The sequence below is a fragment of the Budorcas taxicolor genome, chromosome 14 (genome assembly GCF_023091745.1).
Source record: "Budorcas taxicolor isolate Tak-1 chromosome 14, Takin1.1, whole genome shotgun sequence".
NCBI lineage: Eukaryota > Metazoa > Chordata > Mammalia > Artiodactyla > Bovidae > Budorcas > Budorcas taxicolor.
In genome coordinates this window covers 15,092,046-15,103,966 of record NC_068923.1, presented here as the reverse complement: position 1 = coordinate 15,103,966, position 11,921 = coordinate 15,092,046, and the positions used below count along the sequence as shown (strand labels likewise).

Here is an 11,921-nt window from a genome sequence, read left to right as displayed (position 1 = left end):
ACTCATTCCAGTATTCTTGCCTGGAGAATTCCATGGACAGAAGAGCCTGGCAGGCTATATAGGCCATGGGATACCAAAGAGTTGGACACCACTGAGTGACTAACACCTCCACTTAAGCTATCTAGGGCCAGTATCCTGTTTTCCTCCACCCTGAATTCCCCTCAGGGAAACTATCAAACCCATGGAACCCAGAAGTTCAATGAACTTCAAGCACAAGAGATTGAAGAAAACTATACCAAAGCAGAAAGTGAAGAGGAACTAAAAAGTCTCTCGATGAAAGTGAAAGCTGAGAGTGAAAAAGTTGGCTTAAAGCTCAACATTCAGAAAACGAAGATCATGGCATCTGGTCCCATCACTTCATGGGAAACAGATGAGGAAACCGTGGAAACAGCATCAGACTTTATTTTGGGGGGCTCCAAAATCACTGCAGATGTTGACTGCAGCTATGAAATTAAAAGATGCTTACTGCTTCGAAGGAAAGGTATAACCAACCTAGATAGCATATTCAAAAGCAGAGACATTACTTTCCCAACAAAGGTCTGTCTAGTCAAGGCTATGGTTTTTCCAGTAGTCACATATGGATGTGAGAGTTGGACTGTGAAGACAGCTGAGTGCCGAAGAATTGATGCTTTTGAACTGTGGTGTTGGAGAAGACTCTTGAGAGTCCCTTGGACTGCAAGGAGATCCAACCAGTCCATTCTAAAGGAGATCAGTCTTGGGTGTTCTTTGGAAGGAATGATGCTAAAGCTGAAACTCCAGTACTTTGGTCACCTCATGTGAAGAGTTGACTCATTGAAAAAGACTCTGATGCTGGGAGGGATTGGGGGCAGGAGGAGAAGGGGATGAGATGGGTGGATGGCATCACTGACTCGATGGGCGTGAGTTTGAGTGAACTCCAGGAGTTGGTGATGGACAGGAAGGCCTGGTGTGCTGCAGTTCAAGGGGTTGCAAAGAGTCGGACACGACTGAGCGACTGAACTGAACTGATATCAAAGCACATTGTGTGATTAACTGCTTAAAACCAGTGGTGAAAAGAAAACACTAGAAGCAGAGATTATATGATGCACAGAGGATCGGAGATAGGGATGCCAGCAGATTTCTTGTCAGAAACAGTGAAGCCAGTGCAGCAAAGCAATGTTTGAAATACCAAGCACAAAAGCAAGACAAAACAACTTGGAGTTACATGCCCAGTGAAAACATCTCTGAAAAGTGAAGGGGAAATAAAGTTTTCAGACATGCAAAAGCAGAAAGAATTCTTTTCTAAAATTAAAAAAAAAAAAAAGAAAAGAAAAGACAGAGGAAGAAAAGAAAAATCAAAGAGCTCTGCTTAATAAAGTAACAAAGGAGATAAAATGGAATCACAAAAGATTAATCTCTTCACGGAAGAGAAGACAGAAAAGAGAGGAAAGGAAAAAACTGGTGGTCAGAGAACAGGGGAGGTAGGATGAAAGCCTTAAACCCATGCCACCTGCATTCACACTGAATGGTCCAAACACGAGGTCACTAATTCAGCTGCTGGAGACACAGGCACGGGGCAGGCGGCTGCTGCCCAGCAGCTCTGGAAGGCCACCCTGCCCTTCACTGCCGCCCTCAGTCACAGCCGCTGCTCCCACCTGGGCGCAATTGGCGCTCTCAGGAATTGGAAGGTGCCTTCTACCTCTCAGCTCCTCCTGGGCCACGTGGCCTGGGTTGTCCCTTGAGGGATGTCCCCTCTGCGGAGCCTTTCCTGGTCCCACGTGGCGACAACCTCCTCCGTTCGGAACTTCACCGGTTGCCCCGGGCTTCCAGGTGCGGGGTGGGGGTCCCCTGTGGAATCACCCTCCCTTCCCTCCAGGTGAACGTCCCTGTCCCTGCTCCCCGCCTCTTGACCCAAAGCCCAGCCACACGGGCAGCCTGCCGTGGGACCCCCTGAGGGCAAGGCACAGCCCTCGCCCGGCGCGATGCAGTCCTTCTGCCCGACCTCCGTGGCCCGCGTGTCTGACCCGTTCTTTTCACTCCCTGCTGCGGGTTCCCCGGGCCCCTAGTGGGCTCCGAGTTAGGGGCGGGGCACCATCCCTTAGCAGCTCCTCCCAAGGCCCGGCTCCCGCGTGTGGCCACCGCGAGGCGCGCTGATCCTCGGAATATTCCCGATGCAGCACGAGCGGCGGCTGGATCGCAGGCCCTGCGAGGGCGGAGAGGGAGAGGCCCGCTGCGCCCGGGCGCCGGGACCTCGGACCTCCGACACTGCGGCGCGCTGGCTTCCCCGGGCGCGCGCCGCTGGCACGCGTAGGGCTCCCAGGCTCCGGGAGCGGAAGGGCCTTGCTCAAGGCCACCTGGTAGGACAAAGCGGGATCCTAGCGACCCTGGGCCGGCGGGGCTTGGATGTGGGCGCTGGGTAAGGGCTGGCAGGGTGGGCGGGGTGTCCCACCGGGTGGTCCCAGGCAGCCAGGTGGAGAGCTCGGCCTGCCCATCACGGCTGCACCCACGAGCTTCTGCGCCCTGCTTCTGCTCAGGCCTCTCCCAGGAGGGCCTTCCTTGTCTGGGGCTGCAGAGGAGGGGCCTGAGGAGCGTCATGTCCCCTCCAGCAAGGCGGGGTGACGGGGGCACTTCAGGCTTTGTGCATGCTGCCGAAACTGGTTCTGGGTGACAAGCCCTGGGACTTGGGGGCCTGTGTGTGCAGATGACCGCTGCCCCCCGCCCCCTCCACTCCGGAATAGCACCCACACGACGACACTGGTTTTCAGTCATTTATTCCAACGCTGGGCTTTGAATAGAAAAACAAACAGAAACCAAACAGCATGAAGATGAAATCAGGAGGGAGCGGAAGTCCTCCTGTCCCCTCCCCCACCCCGCTGCTCTGGGAGGGAGGCGGGTCCTCTTGCGCCAGGGCCACTCCACGCCTTCAGCCCTTCCGGCCCCTCGGCCGCCTGGCCGGCCCCAGACCTTCTGCGGAGCCCCCAGCCCCGGGTGTCTGAGCCTCCATCCTGGCCAGGGAGAGGAGGGGGTGGGGCCCTGGTTCTGGGGATCACAGGCCAGGGGCCCAGAGGAGGGCGAGGAGGCCGCAGGCCAGTGCCAGGCCGAGGTGGGCACTGGTGCAGGAGGGCGCGGCGCTCTGCCAGCTCTGCAGACCCTCGTTGCACAGGTCGCCATTGCAGCACAGGGTGGTCTCCTGGCCCTTGCTGACTTGGCCCTGCTGGCTGTTCGTGGGCGTGCACCACTCAGAGCAGTTCTTCTCTACCAGGTTCCCAGACAGAGGCTCCACTGGGGATGGGTGGGTGAGGTCAGGCCAGGTGGCACCCCTGTCCCCCAGGGCCTCCCAAGTCCCAGCTTCCATCCCCACCAGGACCAGGCCGTCACTGAGATCCCTTCCACCAGCCTCCCCAGGGATGATCCTCAAGCCCTGGGGTGCCCCACAGGGCCTCCTTCCCTCCCCCAGATCACTCACTCCTGATCACAGTCTTGCAGAAGCTGGAGCTGGCTGAGCAGACCTGCGGCTTCTTGCAGTTACTGGAGCTGCTGCACACGTGGCAGCGCAGTGCCTGGGCTGGGGAGAGAGCCAGGGCCTCAGCAGGCCCCAGGGAGCCCGCCCAGAGAGGCTGAAAGACCCCTGCTAGACAGAGCCCTCTGCCACCCCTGCCCTGGGCCAGTTGCTCTGAGGTCCCTGGGCCTCACCAGGGCTCACATCTTGCACACAGCCCTGGGAGGCAGGAGGTGACGTCCCCATTGGCTGGGGCCCTGGTGCCTCCCCCTCCCTGGAGGAGCTGTCCAGCACTGGGCGTCTCTAGAGGACTGGCGAGTCGGCCAATATGGCTGCACTGAAGACCCTTCCCCAGGGGCATCAGAGGCTCTGGGGTGTGCTAACAGCAGCTCACAGGACCTGGCTGCTGTCCCCTCCCTGGGGACTGTCTTGCAGTGGGCAGTGTGCAGCCCACGGTGAGGACCTTAGGCTGAGTTGGCACCCTGGGGGCTGTCAGTTTGGCCATGCTGAGCCTGCAGGGAGATGGGTGACCCTGGGAGGGCCCTGGGGCCTGGGGGTGGGCATTGGGGCTGGCCTCTGGCCTCTGTCTTTCTCGGGGAGAAGCATATCAAGACAACCCCCAGCATTGCTCCCTCTCTGCGTGTCTGATCCGCTGGGTTGACTGACTGTAAGATTCTCTGATTCTGAACTATTGTTAAGTCTGTGATCCCACGAAGTTAAGGTGCGGGGTTCACTTTGTTCTAGCCCCCGCGTGCCCAGGGTTCTCCGTGCCTAGAGAGAAGCCGCTCCAGGCTTCCAGGGTCTGGCTCCCCACTCCCCCAGCCCCCACCCAGCCCCTCACCTGGCCCAGCAGCTACAGCCAAGGCGACGAGGAACAGCAAGGCTGTCTTCATCTTGGGGCACCTCTGGGAGCACTGGTGGCCCTCCCCCTATCTGGAGGCCTTATAGTTGGGACAGGTGCTGGTGGGAGGGGCGGGGACCTGCCCCACCCTGCCTGGCCCACACCCTCCAGCTCAGCACACCCCTGCCTGCCAGATGCAGGGCTCTCTGCCCTTCCCCACCTCCCGCTGCCTCCTCCTCGGCGGGCTGTAGACAGAGGCGTCAGCTGGGTCTGCAGGTCGCCCGGCTCTCACCCTCTGCCCAGCTTTGGTTGCTGTCTCCGACTCCCACCCTCAGATAGGGTCACAGAATCCCAAGTCTGTGCAGGTGCCCTGGGGGTGCCCAGTGCCATGTTCGGGCTGGGGTGGGAGGCAAGAGGAGGTCCTAGATTCTTGGGCTCCAGGGGCTCAGGGTTGCTAGGTCAACCACCGGGTCTCCTGAGAAAAAGACCCCAGCGTCGACTTAAAAAAAAAGTCACAGCCTAATAGTTGAGAGTTATGTTTTATTCATTGGGAATGTTTAGGACTGCAAGCCTGGAGGGCAGCATCTCGAGTGACCCTGAGAGAATTGCTCCAAGGAGCAGAGCAGAGAGGAGTCAGCTTATATAGGAGTTTGTAACACAAGGCGTGTAGTCTGAACATCCGAAGTATTTCTTGTCAATTAAAGAAAGCCAGTTATCTGGAGTTAAGCATTTTCTGGTTTTCCTCTGTATGGGAAGAGGCAACAGTCTGGGCTCACTGGGGTCATTCCTTTCATATGCATCTCAGCTACCTGGCTATCTTCAGTGCTATCACAGTATCTTCAGCGCTCACTGCAGGGGAGCGGCTGCCGGATGGCAGGTATCCTTCTCCTTCCTGGTTGCCCTGGCTGGCTGGAATCGCTCTTGACTGTGATGTCCTTGTTTCTCACCTGGAAGCAAAGTGTTCACTAAGTTGTCTGGACCTGGGTGAATGGGGGAAGGAGAAGCCCTCGGGGCAAGGGTGTGGATGCCGGATGTGCCTGCAGAGAGGTGGGCACCACAGTCGTCGGGGGAGGGGCACGTGATCCAGTAGGACCTGGAGTGGCAGAGGAGGGGCAAGGGCCAGGCTGCTGGGGAGCGGGCGGTGTGGAGGAAAGACTCAGGCCCTCATTGTGACGGGTGCTCTCTGTGTCTGCTTTGGTCCTGAGAGGCAAGGCAGGCCCAACCCTTCTCTTTCCGGCCAGGCCCAGGGGCCCATCTGGTGTGGGGTTTGCCTGGGGGTGCCGGGCAGATCCCCACCACTATCCCACTCTGGCAGTGTTCACGGGAGGGACTCGGGCCTCTAACGAGACGTTCCTGCCCCCCTGCCCCTCTCCTCGCAGGTTTCTCTGTCCACTTGCTGGCCTTGAAAGTGCAAGTGAAGTCTCTCCATCGTGTCTGACTCTTTTGCAACCCTATGGACTGTAGCCCGCCAGGCTCCTCTGTCCATGAGATTTCCCAGGCAAGAATACTGGAAAGTGAAAGTTCCTCAGTCTATGTTGGACTCTTTGCGACCCCATGGACTGTAGCCCTCCAGGCTTCTCTGTCCATGAGCTTCTCCAGGCAAGAATACTGGAGTGGGTTGCCGTGCCCTCCTCCAGGGGATCTTCCCGAACCAGGGATCGAATTCAGGTCTCCCGCATTGCAGGCAGACTCTTTACTGTCTGAGCCACCAGGGAATCCCTTGCTGGCCTTGGGACCCCACCACTTCTTTGTTGTTCCTGGAGCGCCTGCTGGGTGGTGTGGGTGAGACGCACAGAGGCAGGCCGTGAGGACCGCGGGTGGGGCTGGAGCACTGATGAAGGTCAGCCCTGGGCCCGCGCCAGCAGCGAACGTGCCGATGGACCTGCTGATGGACACGCCCCTGAAGGTCTGGGGGCAGGGCCTGCCCAAGGCTCCCTGGGGCACCGGCTCAAGCCTCTCCTCCCCGCGGACCCCCTCGAGCAGACGGCTGAGCTGGCCTCTGCTCCTCCCTGCCGTGGTGGGGCCGAGTCAGACTGCAGTGGAGTTCGCAGAGCTGGGGGCCCAAGCAGGCACTGACCGCCCGCACGGGGCCTGCAGGGCCCGCCTGAAGGTGGAGGGGGTGTTCCAGTGCCTTTTGGGACCCCGGGGCACAGGAGGGGCCCACCAGAGCCCATGAGGCAGCCCCACTCAGCCTGCTGAGCCCGAGAAGTCTGCGTGTCCTTCGGGCTGATCTCAGGGCTTGTTTGGGGGTCCGGACTGAGAAGGCGGGCAACATGGGGCTCTCATGCCCTGATCCAGAGAGAGAAAATCACCCCGCGCTCTGGGGCCTCCCCACAGACAGGAGGCAGGGCCGGAAGGGAGGGGGCCCAGGAGGCCTGGGAAGCGGGCAGGGACTGGCAGGGCTGAGGAACACAGGAGGGGCCGGGTGACTCATGTGGGCCAGGGGCACGGACACTGCTGGAAAAACAGGTTTAGGGGATTGGATTTCCTGTCAGCCCCGTGCTGCCTGCCGCACAGTCGCGGCTGGGAGTGGAAGTCTGCACATGAGGCCGCTGGGCAGTGGGCTCCCCGCACGTGGGGCTGGGGTCCTTGTACCCCGGGCCCACCTCCGGGGCAGTGGCTGTGTGCCCTGGCGGCAGGGCTGCTCACTGGAGCTGAGGTGGCGTTGGACCCTGCTCTGTGGGGAGGAGGCCTTTGCCCCGGACAGGGCTCCCACCTCTCCTGGGGGCTTCCTAGCAGAAACATCAAGCCCAGATACGCTTTACTTGTGGGAGAGAGTGGGTGATCCCGATACAAGAACTCTCAGAGGACTGGGAGTTACCAGGACAGTGCAGTCAGGAAGGGCTTCCTGTAGGCAGTGACCTGGCCATTACAGTCTTGGAGGCAGGATTCAGGGAGGACAGGAGCCCAGAAGTTGGTCTTTCATCCTCTCTCACTGGTAAAGAAATGAGGGGCCAGAGAGGACGAGGCTGGCACCAGGTCACCTGGGAGTGGGCAGAACTTGGCACTTCTCTCTACCATCAGTAGCCTTTCCTGCCCTTCCTCCTCTCATGCTGGAGAGAGCTGCTGCTTTCTGGGCCCCAGCCCTCCTGTCGGCCTGGTCCCTGGCCTGACCATACCAGCAGGCATGATAGCCAGGAGAGGCCTTGAAGGGGAACCACCCCCCTGCCCCACTGCTCTGCTTGTTCCCTGGACTCAGCGGGCTAGGAAGCCAAGACAAGCCCTGCCCCTGCCTGCTCCCTGCCTCCCTGCCCTCCTCCCTGGTCCCAGCCTGGGCATGGGAGAGTACTGGGCCCAGACCTCCTGGCCATCAGGACCACAGAGCAGGAGGGTGGCCCAGAGAGGGAAGGGCCCAGCTGAGCGCGGCACAGCAGCCAGCCCAGGCTTCCCGGAAGTGTAGCCCTGGGAAGGCCCCCAGGCCCATCCTGGGCTGAGGGCGGGTACCAGGGCGGGCGAGTCAGGCCCAGTCTGGACCCCCTGAAACCCGATGCCGGGACAGGCTTCTTCAGCTGCAGGCCACTACAGGGGCAGCATCGCTCAGCTGTACCCCCAGACTTCCCTCCGCCTCAAGGTGCCGGTTCACCCTCTCCTTCATTCCTTCAACAGAGCACAGGCCAGGCACAGAGGGTGAAGTAGAGACCAAACCAGGAGAGACAGGGTCTAGCCTCCGGGGCCCCCAACTCGCTGGGGAGGTGTGGGGGTGCACCTGCGATGCTCTGTGTGTGCCGCACGTGGGCGTGATGCCGGGGAGGCCAGGGGCCTGGGGAGCTCCCCCGGGGTGGAGTGGGGCAAGGGCATGCCAGCAAGGGAGCCAGGGCCTGGTTTAGAGGCCGTGCGCGGCCTGGGGGTCGGGCTCCATTTCTGTCTTCCTTCCTCCGCAGCTGGAGAGCCGTGACTTCCCCGTGAGTCAGGCCTCCAATGACACGGCGTCTCAGGCCTGCTCTGTTCCTGCCAGTCACACCCCTGCCCACACTTTCGAGCCCCTCAGTGACGCACAGAGGCGTGGGAGCAGAGCGGGCCTGGCCCCCTGGCCGGGGCTCTTCCCCCGCCCAGGCCTCCCTGCTCCTCCCTCCTGGTCAAGGAGAATCACAGGCCAGAATCAAGGCCGTGGGCCAGCTACTTCCCAAGGCCTGAGGTGGCCCCCACCCCCTGTCCTAGCCCGACCCCGGGGCCGCCAGCTGCCCTTCTCCAGGGGCACTCCCCCCACTCTGAGTGAGGCTCCCGGATGCCCTTGCTGTCCTCCGGCCAGGCTGGGGGATGGGGCTCCAGGCCGGCTCTGCCCCACTGTGCTGGCCTCACCTACCTGCAGGGCCCTTCTTTCCTGCTCTGCTAGATGGGAAATCCAAGGAGTAGCCATATGGGAAGTCCTTCCCTGCCTTGGGGCACAGCCTGTTGCCAGGAATGGCCAGACAGGAGCCCTAGCTTTCTGAGGGCCAAGAGAGACAAACTCTCCTGCGAGAGACCCTGCAGGACCCCTGCCCACAGCAACACCTAGGACCAGCCCTGGGAGCCTCTCCACGGAGCCCTGCATGGGCCCTGACTGTCAGCTCCTCTGGCTACGTCCCTGAGAGGACACCAGAGCTTGGGGACCTGGGTGATGAGGGTGAAGCCCTCAGGTATGAGCTCTGTCCTTCTTGAAGGCCTGGGTAGAGGTTCTAGGGTAGTGTACATGGGGCCCTTCTCACCTTCCTCCCTCACTCCACTGCCATCACTTGCTCCTAATACCTACGCACCCACCCATCCACCCATCTATCCAGCATGCATTCATCCATCCATCTACCCATGGGTCCACCCACCCATCCATTACCCATCCATCCATCCTCCCCACCATCTATTCACTCATCTGCCTCTCCATGCATGTAGCCACCTGTGCTTTTATCCAGGCATTCTTCCATCTTCTGTCCATCTATCCATCCATCAGTCCATCCATGTCTCCATCTCCCCATCTACCTATGCCTTCATCTTTCTTCCATCCATCCTTCAATCTGTCTGTCTGCCCATCCATCAACTCATCCAGGACTTCCCTGCTGGCTCAGATGGTAAAGAATGTGCCTGCAGTGCCAAAAACCTGGGTTCGAGCCCTAGATTTGGAAGGTCCCGTGGAAAAGGGAATGGCCACCCACTCCAGTATTCTCGCCTGGAGAATTCCATGAACAGAGGCGCCTGGTGGCCTACAGTCCATGGGGTTGCAAAGAGTTGGACACGACTGAGTGACCGACACACACACTCTCTCCACCACTCCATGTATCCATTTATTCACCCATGCATCCATCTATCCATCCGTCCATCCATCCACCCAGCCACTCATACCACTCACGTGCGCTCTAGGAGATAGTCACAGTGATGCTTCTCTATGTCCTCAGTCCTCTCCCCTTTCTCATTTAGGTGCAGGTCTAGTCATTCTCAAAGGCCATGGAGTGAGCCCTGATGGGGCTCGAAGAGCCTTAGGTCTGTGGGTAGTTGGTGGGCAGCTCTGGGGTTCGCAACACCTAAAATGCAGACACTCCCTTTTACTTAAGATTGCTGCAGTCCTTGCGGTCGCAGACACAACTGAGCGACTGAATAGAACTGATACATGAAACGGGAGGAGGCGGCTTTGGGAGGACATCATTGACTGTAATAAACATCTAATGAAAATCATGGGCCCTGCTGGTCTGTCCATCTTTGGCACTCGTACCTCTTATCCAGAGTATTGTATAAATTCCTTTCCGTGACAACCCTCCACCCTCGACACTCTGTCCCTTGCCCCTTGGGAACAAGAAATGGCCTCTTATTTGGTGATGCGACTCTTTAAACGCCAGTGAAACACAGCCAGGACAACCTAGAATTTTCTTACGGAAAGGTTCTCTGGAAACAGCTGATGAAACTGTGGAATGGGGACTACTGTTTCCCAAGCATGTGTCGCGGTGAGAGGGCTTCCGCCTGTCAGTGAGACCCAGATTTCAGACGGGGACAGCCTCTCTTCAGACCCTGCATTTTACCGACAAGGTTCCTGGGTCCGGGATGATGGGGGTCAGCAGCGTGGCGCCTGCAACAGCCGCGCGGCCTGGGAACTAATGGCACGCTGTCCTCACGCGACCCAGTGCAGAGGAGGCCTGGCGTCTGCTGCTCCAGGCCTCAGGCTGCTGCTGAGCGAGAAACCTGGGCCCGCCCAGCCCAGCCGCTCTCTGCTTTGCTTGGGGGCCCTGGGGGCCCGGTGCTGGCACCAGCCTAGTCCAGGGGTGTGCGTGTTGTTGCAGCCTGCTCTGGGTGTGGGGACAGGCCCCTGGGCAGGGAGGTGGGTCCCCACCTGGGCCTGTCAGGAGTTCAGTCACAAGAGCTTAGCGGATCAAGGGGTTTGTGTCATCTTAATTTGGGGATGTTACGTAAGAGGGGAGCAGGGGCAGCCCCCTGGGGAGTGGGGGAGAACGTGACTTGGGCGGGGGCCCTGGAGCCCCAGGGCTGTGCCCAGGCCAGAGGAGGCAGCTCTGAGAGTAAACCCCAGGGCACAAACAGGGCTCAGGGCTCCAGGACCCCTGTGGCCAGTGGTTTCTCTGAGCTGGTGCCTGCCCTCCCGCTGTGGCCCTCCCTTAGGGACATCAGGAAGAACAGGTCACAGCCCCACCCCCACGCCACCCGAAATGCCGCTCCCTAAGCCAGCGGCAGGAGCAGGGGCTCGAGGGTGAGAGCCGGCCCCCTGCCCCGCTGCCCAGAGCCTGCCCTGCGGGGGCGTCCTGCCGGGGGTCAGCCCTGCCTCCCTCCGGGCCTTTGCACCTGCCACCCCGCTGCCCTCCCGCAGTCAGGGTCACTGCCACAGCCTCGCCTCTGAGCCCTCCAGCCCCCGTGGGAAACCGCAGGCTCAGCTCGGCCTGTCGGCCTGTGGGCCGTGGCTCCCACGTGTGTCAGTGTGGGGTCCTGCCATGCAGGAGGCACTCTCCGGGGGTCTGCGGACTTGAGACAGGGTGAGGGGCGGGGGCGGGCAGCTGTGGACATGGGTGGGGAGAACTCAGAGAGGACTGTCTTCGGTGCACCGCTTGGCCCCCAGCAGCAGGTGTGGGGTGGGATGGGGGGTGGGGGGGCAGTCCAGAAAGCTCTGAGATCTGAGGACACGTGAACAACTTCATCCGGAAACTGTCTCCTCTCCCCACCCCCTTTGCGGAACACTGAGGAGGCGGCCACGAGTCACGGGGTGGCAACCAACGTGGTTTTCCGTTGGGACTTGTAGGGGTGGGGCCTGCCCCAGAGGGTAGGTTGGTCTGACTGGAGGCTCAAGAAAGGAAATTTCCACTTTCCTTAAGAAGAGAAACCCCAAGCTTCTCAGGCTGGGCGGAGTGGCCCAGCCCTGAGCTCCAACTTTGCCGCAGGGATGGCCACCCTGCAGGCCCACCTTCTCCTGGGTCTCCAGCCTGGGCTGTGCAGGCAGCTTGCGCTGGAGGCTGGGACAGGCCCCGAGGGAACCCTGACTGCCTTGGTTCAAGGCAGGGTGCCCGCAGCCTGTCTTGTCCTCCACATGGCCCAAGATGCAACGACAGGAGGAAGCCCGAGAGGGCAGGCCCCCCGACCCCGCCACTGGCCTGAACCTCTGCTGTCCTGCACGTCCTAGGACCACTGTGATGGAATGGCCACCACCGCCCTGTGACCGGC

At 60.3% G+C, this 11,921-nt stretch overlaps 1 protein-coding gene across 1 annotated transcript; it reads right to left on the bottom strand.

Moving 5' to 3' along the window:
* Positions 1–3,004: 3,004 nt before the first annotated feature.
* On the bottom strand, positions 3,005–4,350 carry LY6D (lymphocyte antigen 6 family member D). The gene is made up of 3 exons (XM_052652053.1): positions 4,299–4,350; positions 3,425–3,523; positions 3,005–3,240 (listed from the first exon to the last, which is right to left on the bottom strand). The coding sequence occupies exons 1-3, from the start codon at positions 4,348–4,350 to the stop codon at positions 3,005–3,007; spliced, it is 387 nt and encodes a 128-aa protein (XP_052508013.1).
* Positions 4,351–11,921: the final 7,571 nt, after the last annotated feature.

What these genes read in the sequence shown, in the direction of transcription:
- LY6D (XM_052652053.1), bottom strand. Translation starts at nt 4,350, where the DNA reads ATGAAGACAGCCTTGCTGTTCCTCGTCGCCTTGGCTGTAGCTGCTGGG. An exon ending in GGCTGTAGCTGCTGGGCCAG is followed by an intron (nt 3,524 to 4,298) that starts GTGAGGGGCTGG and finishes CTCTCTCCCCAG; the next exon opens with CCCAGGCACTGCGCTGCCAC. An exon ending in CTGCAAGACTGTGATCAGGA is followed by an intron (nt 3,241 to 3,424) that starts GTGAGTGATCTG and finishes ACCCATCCCCAG; the next exon opens with TGGAGCCTCTGTCTGGGAAC.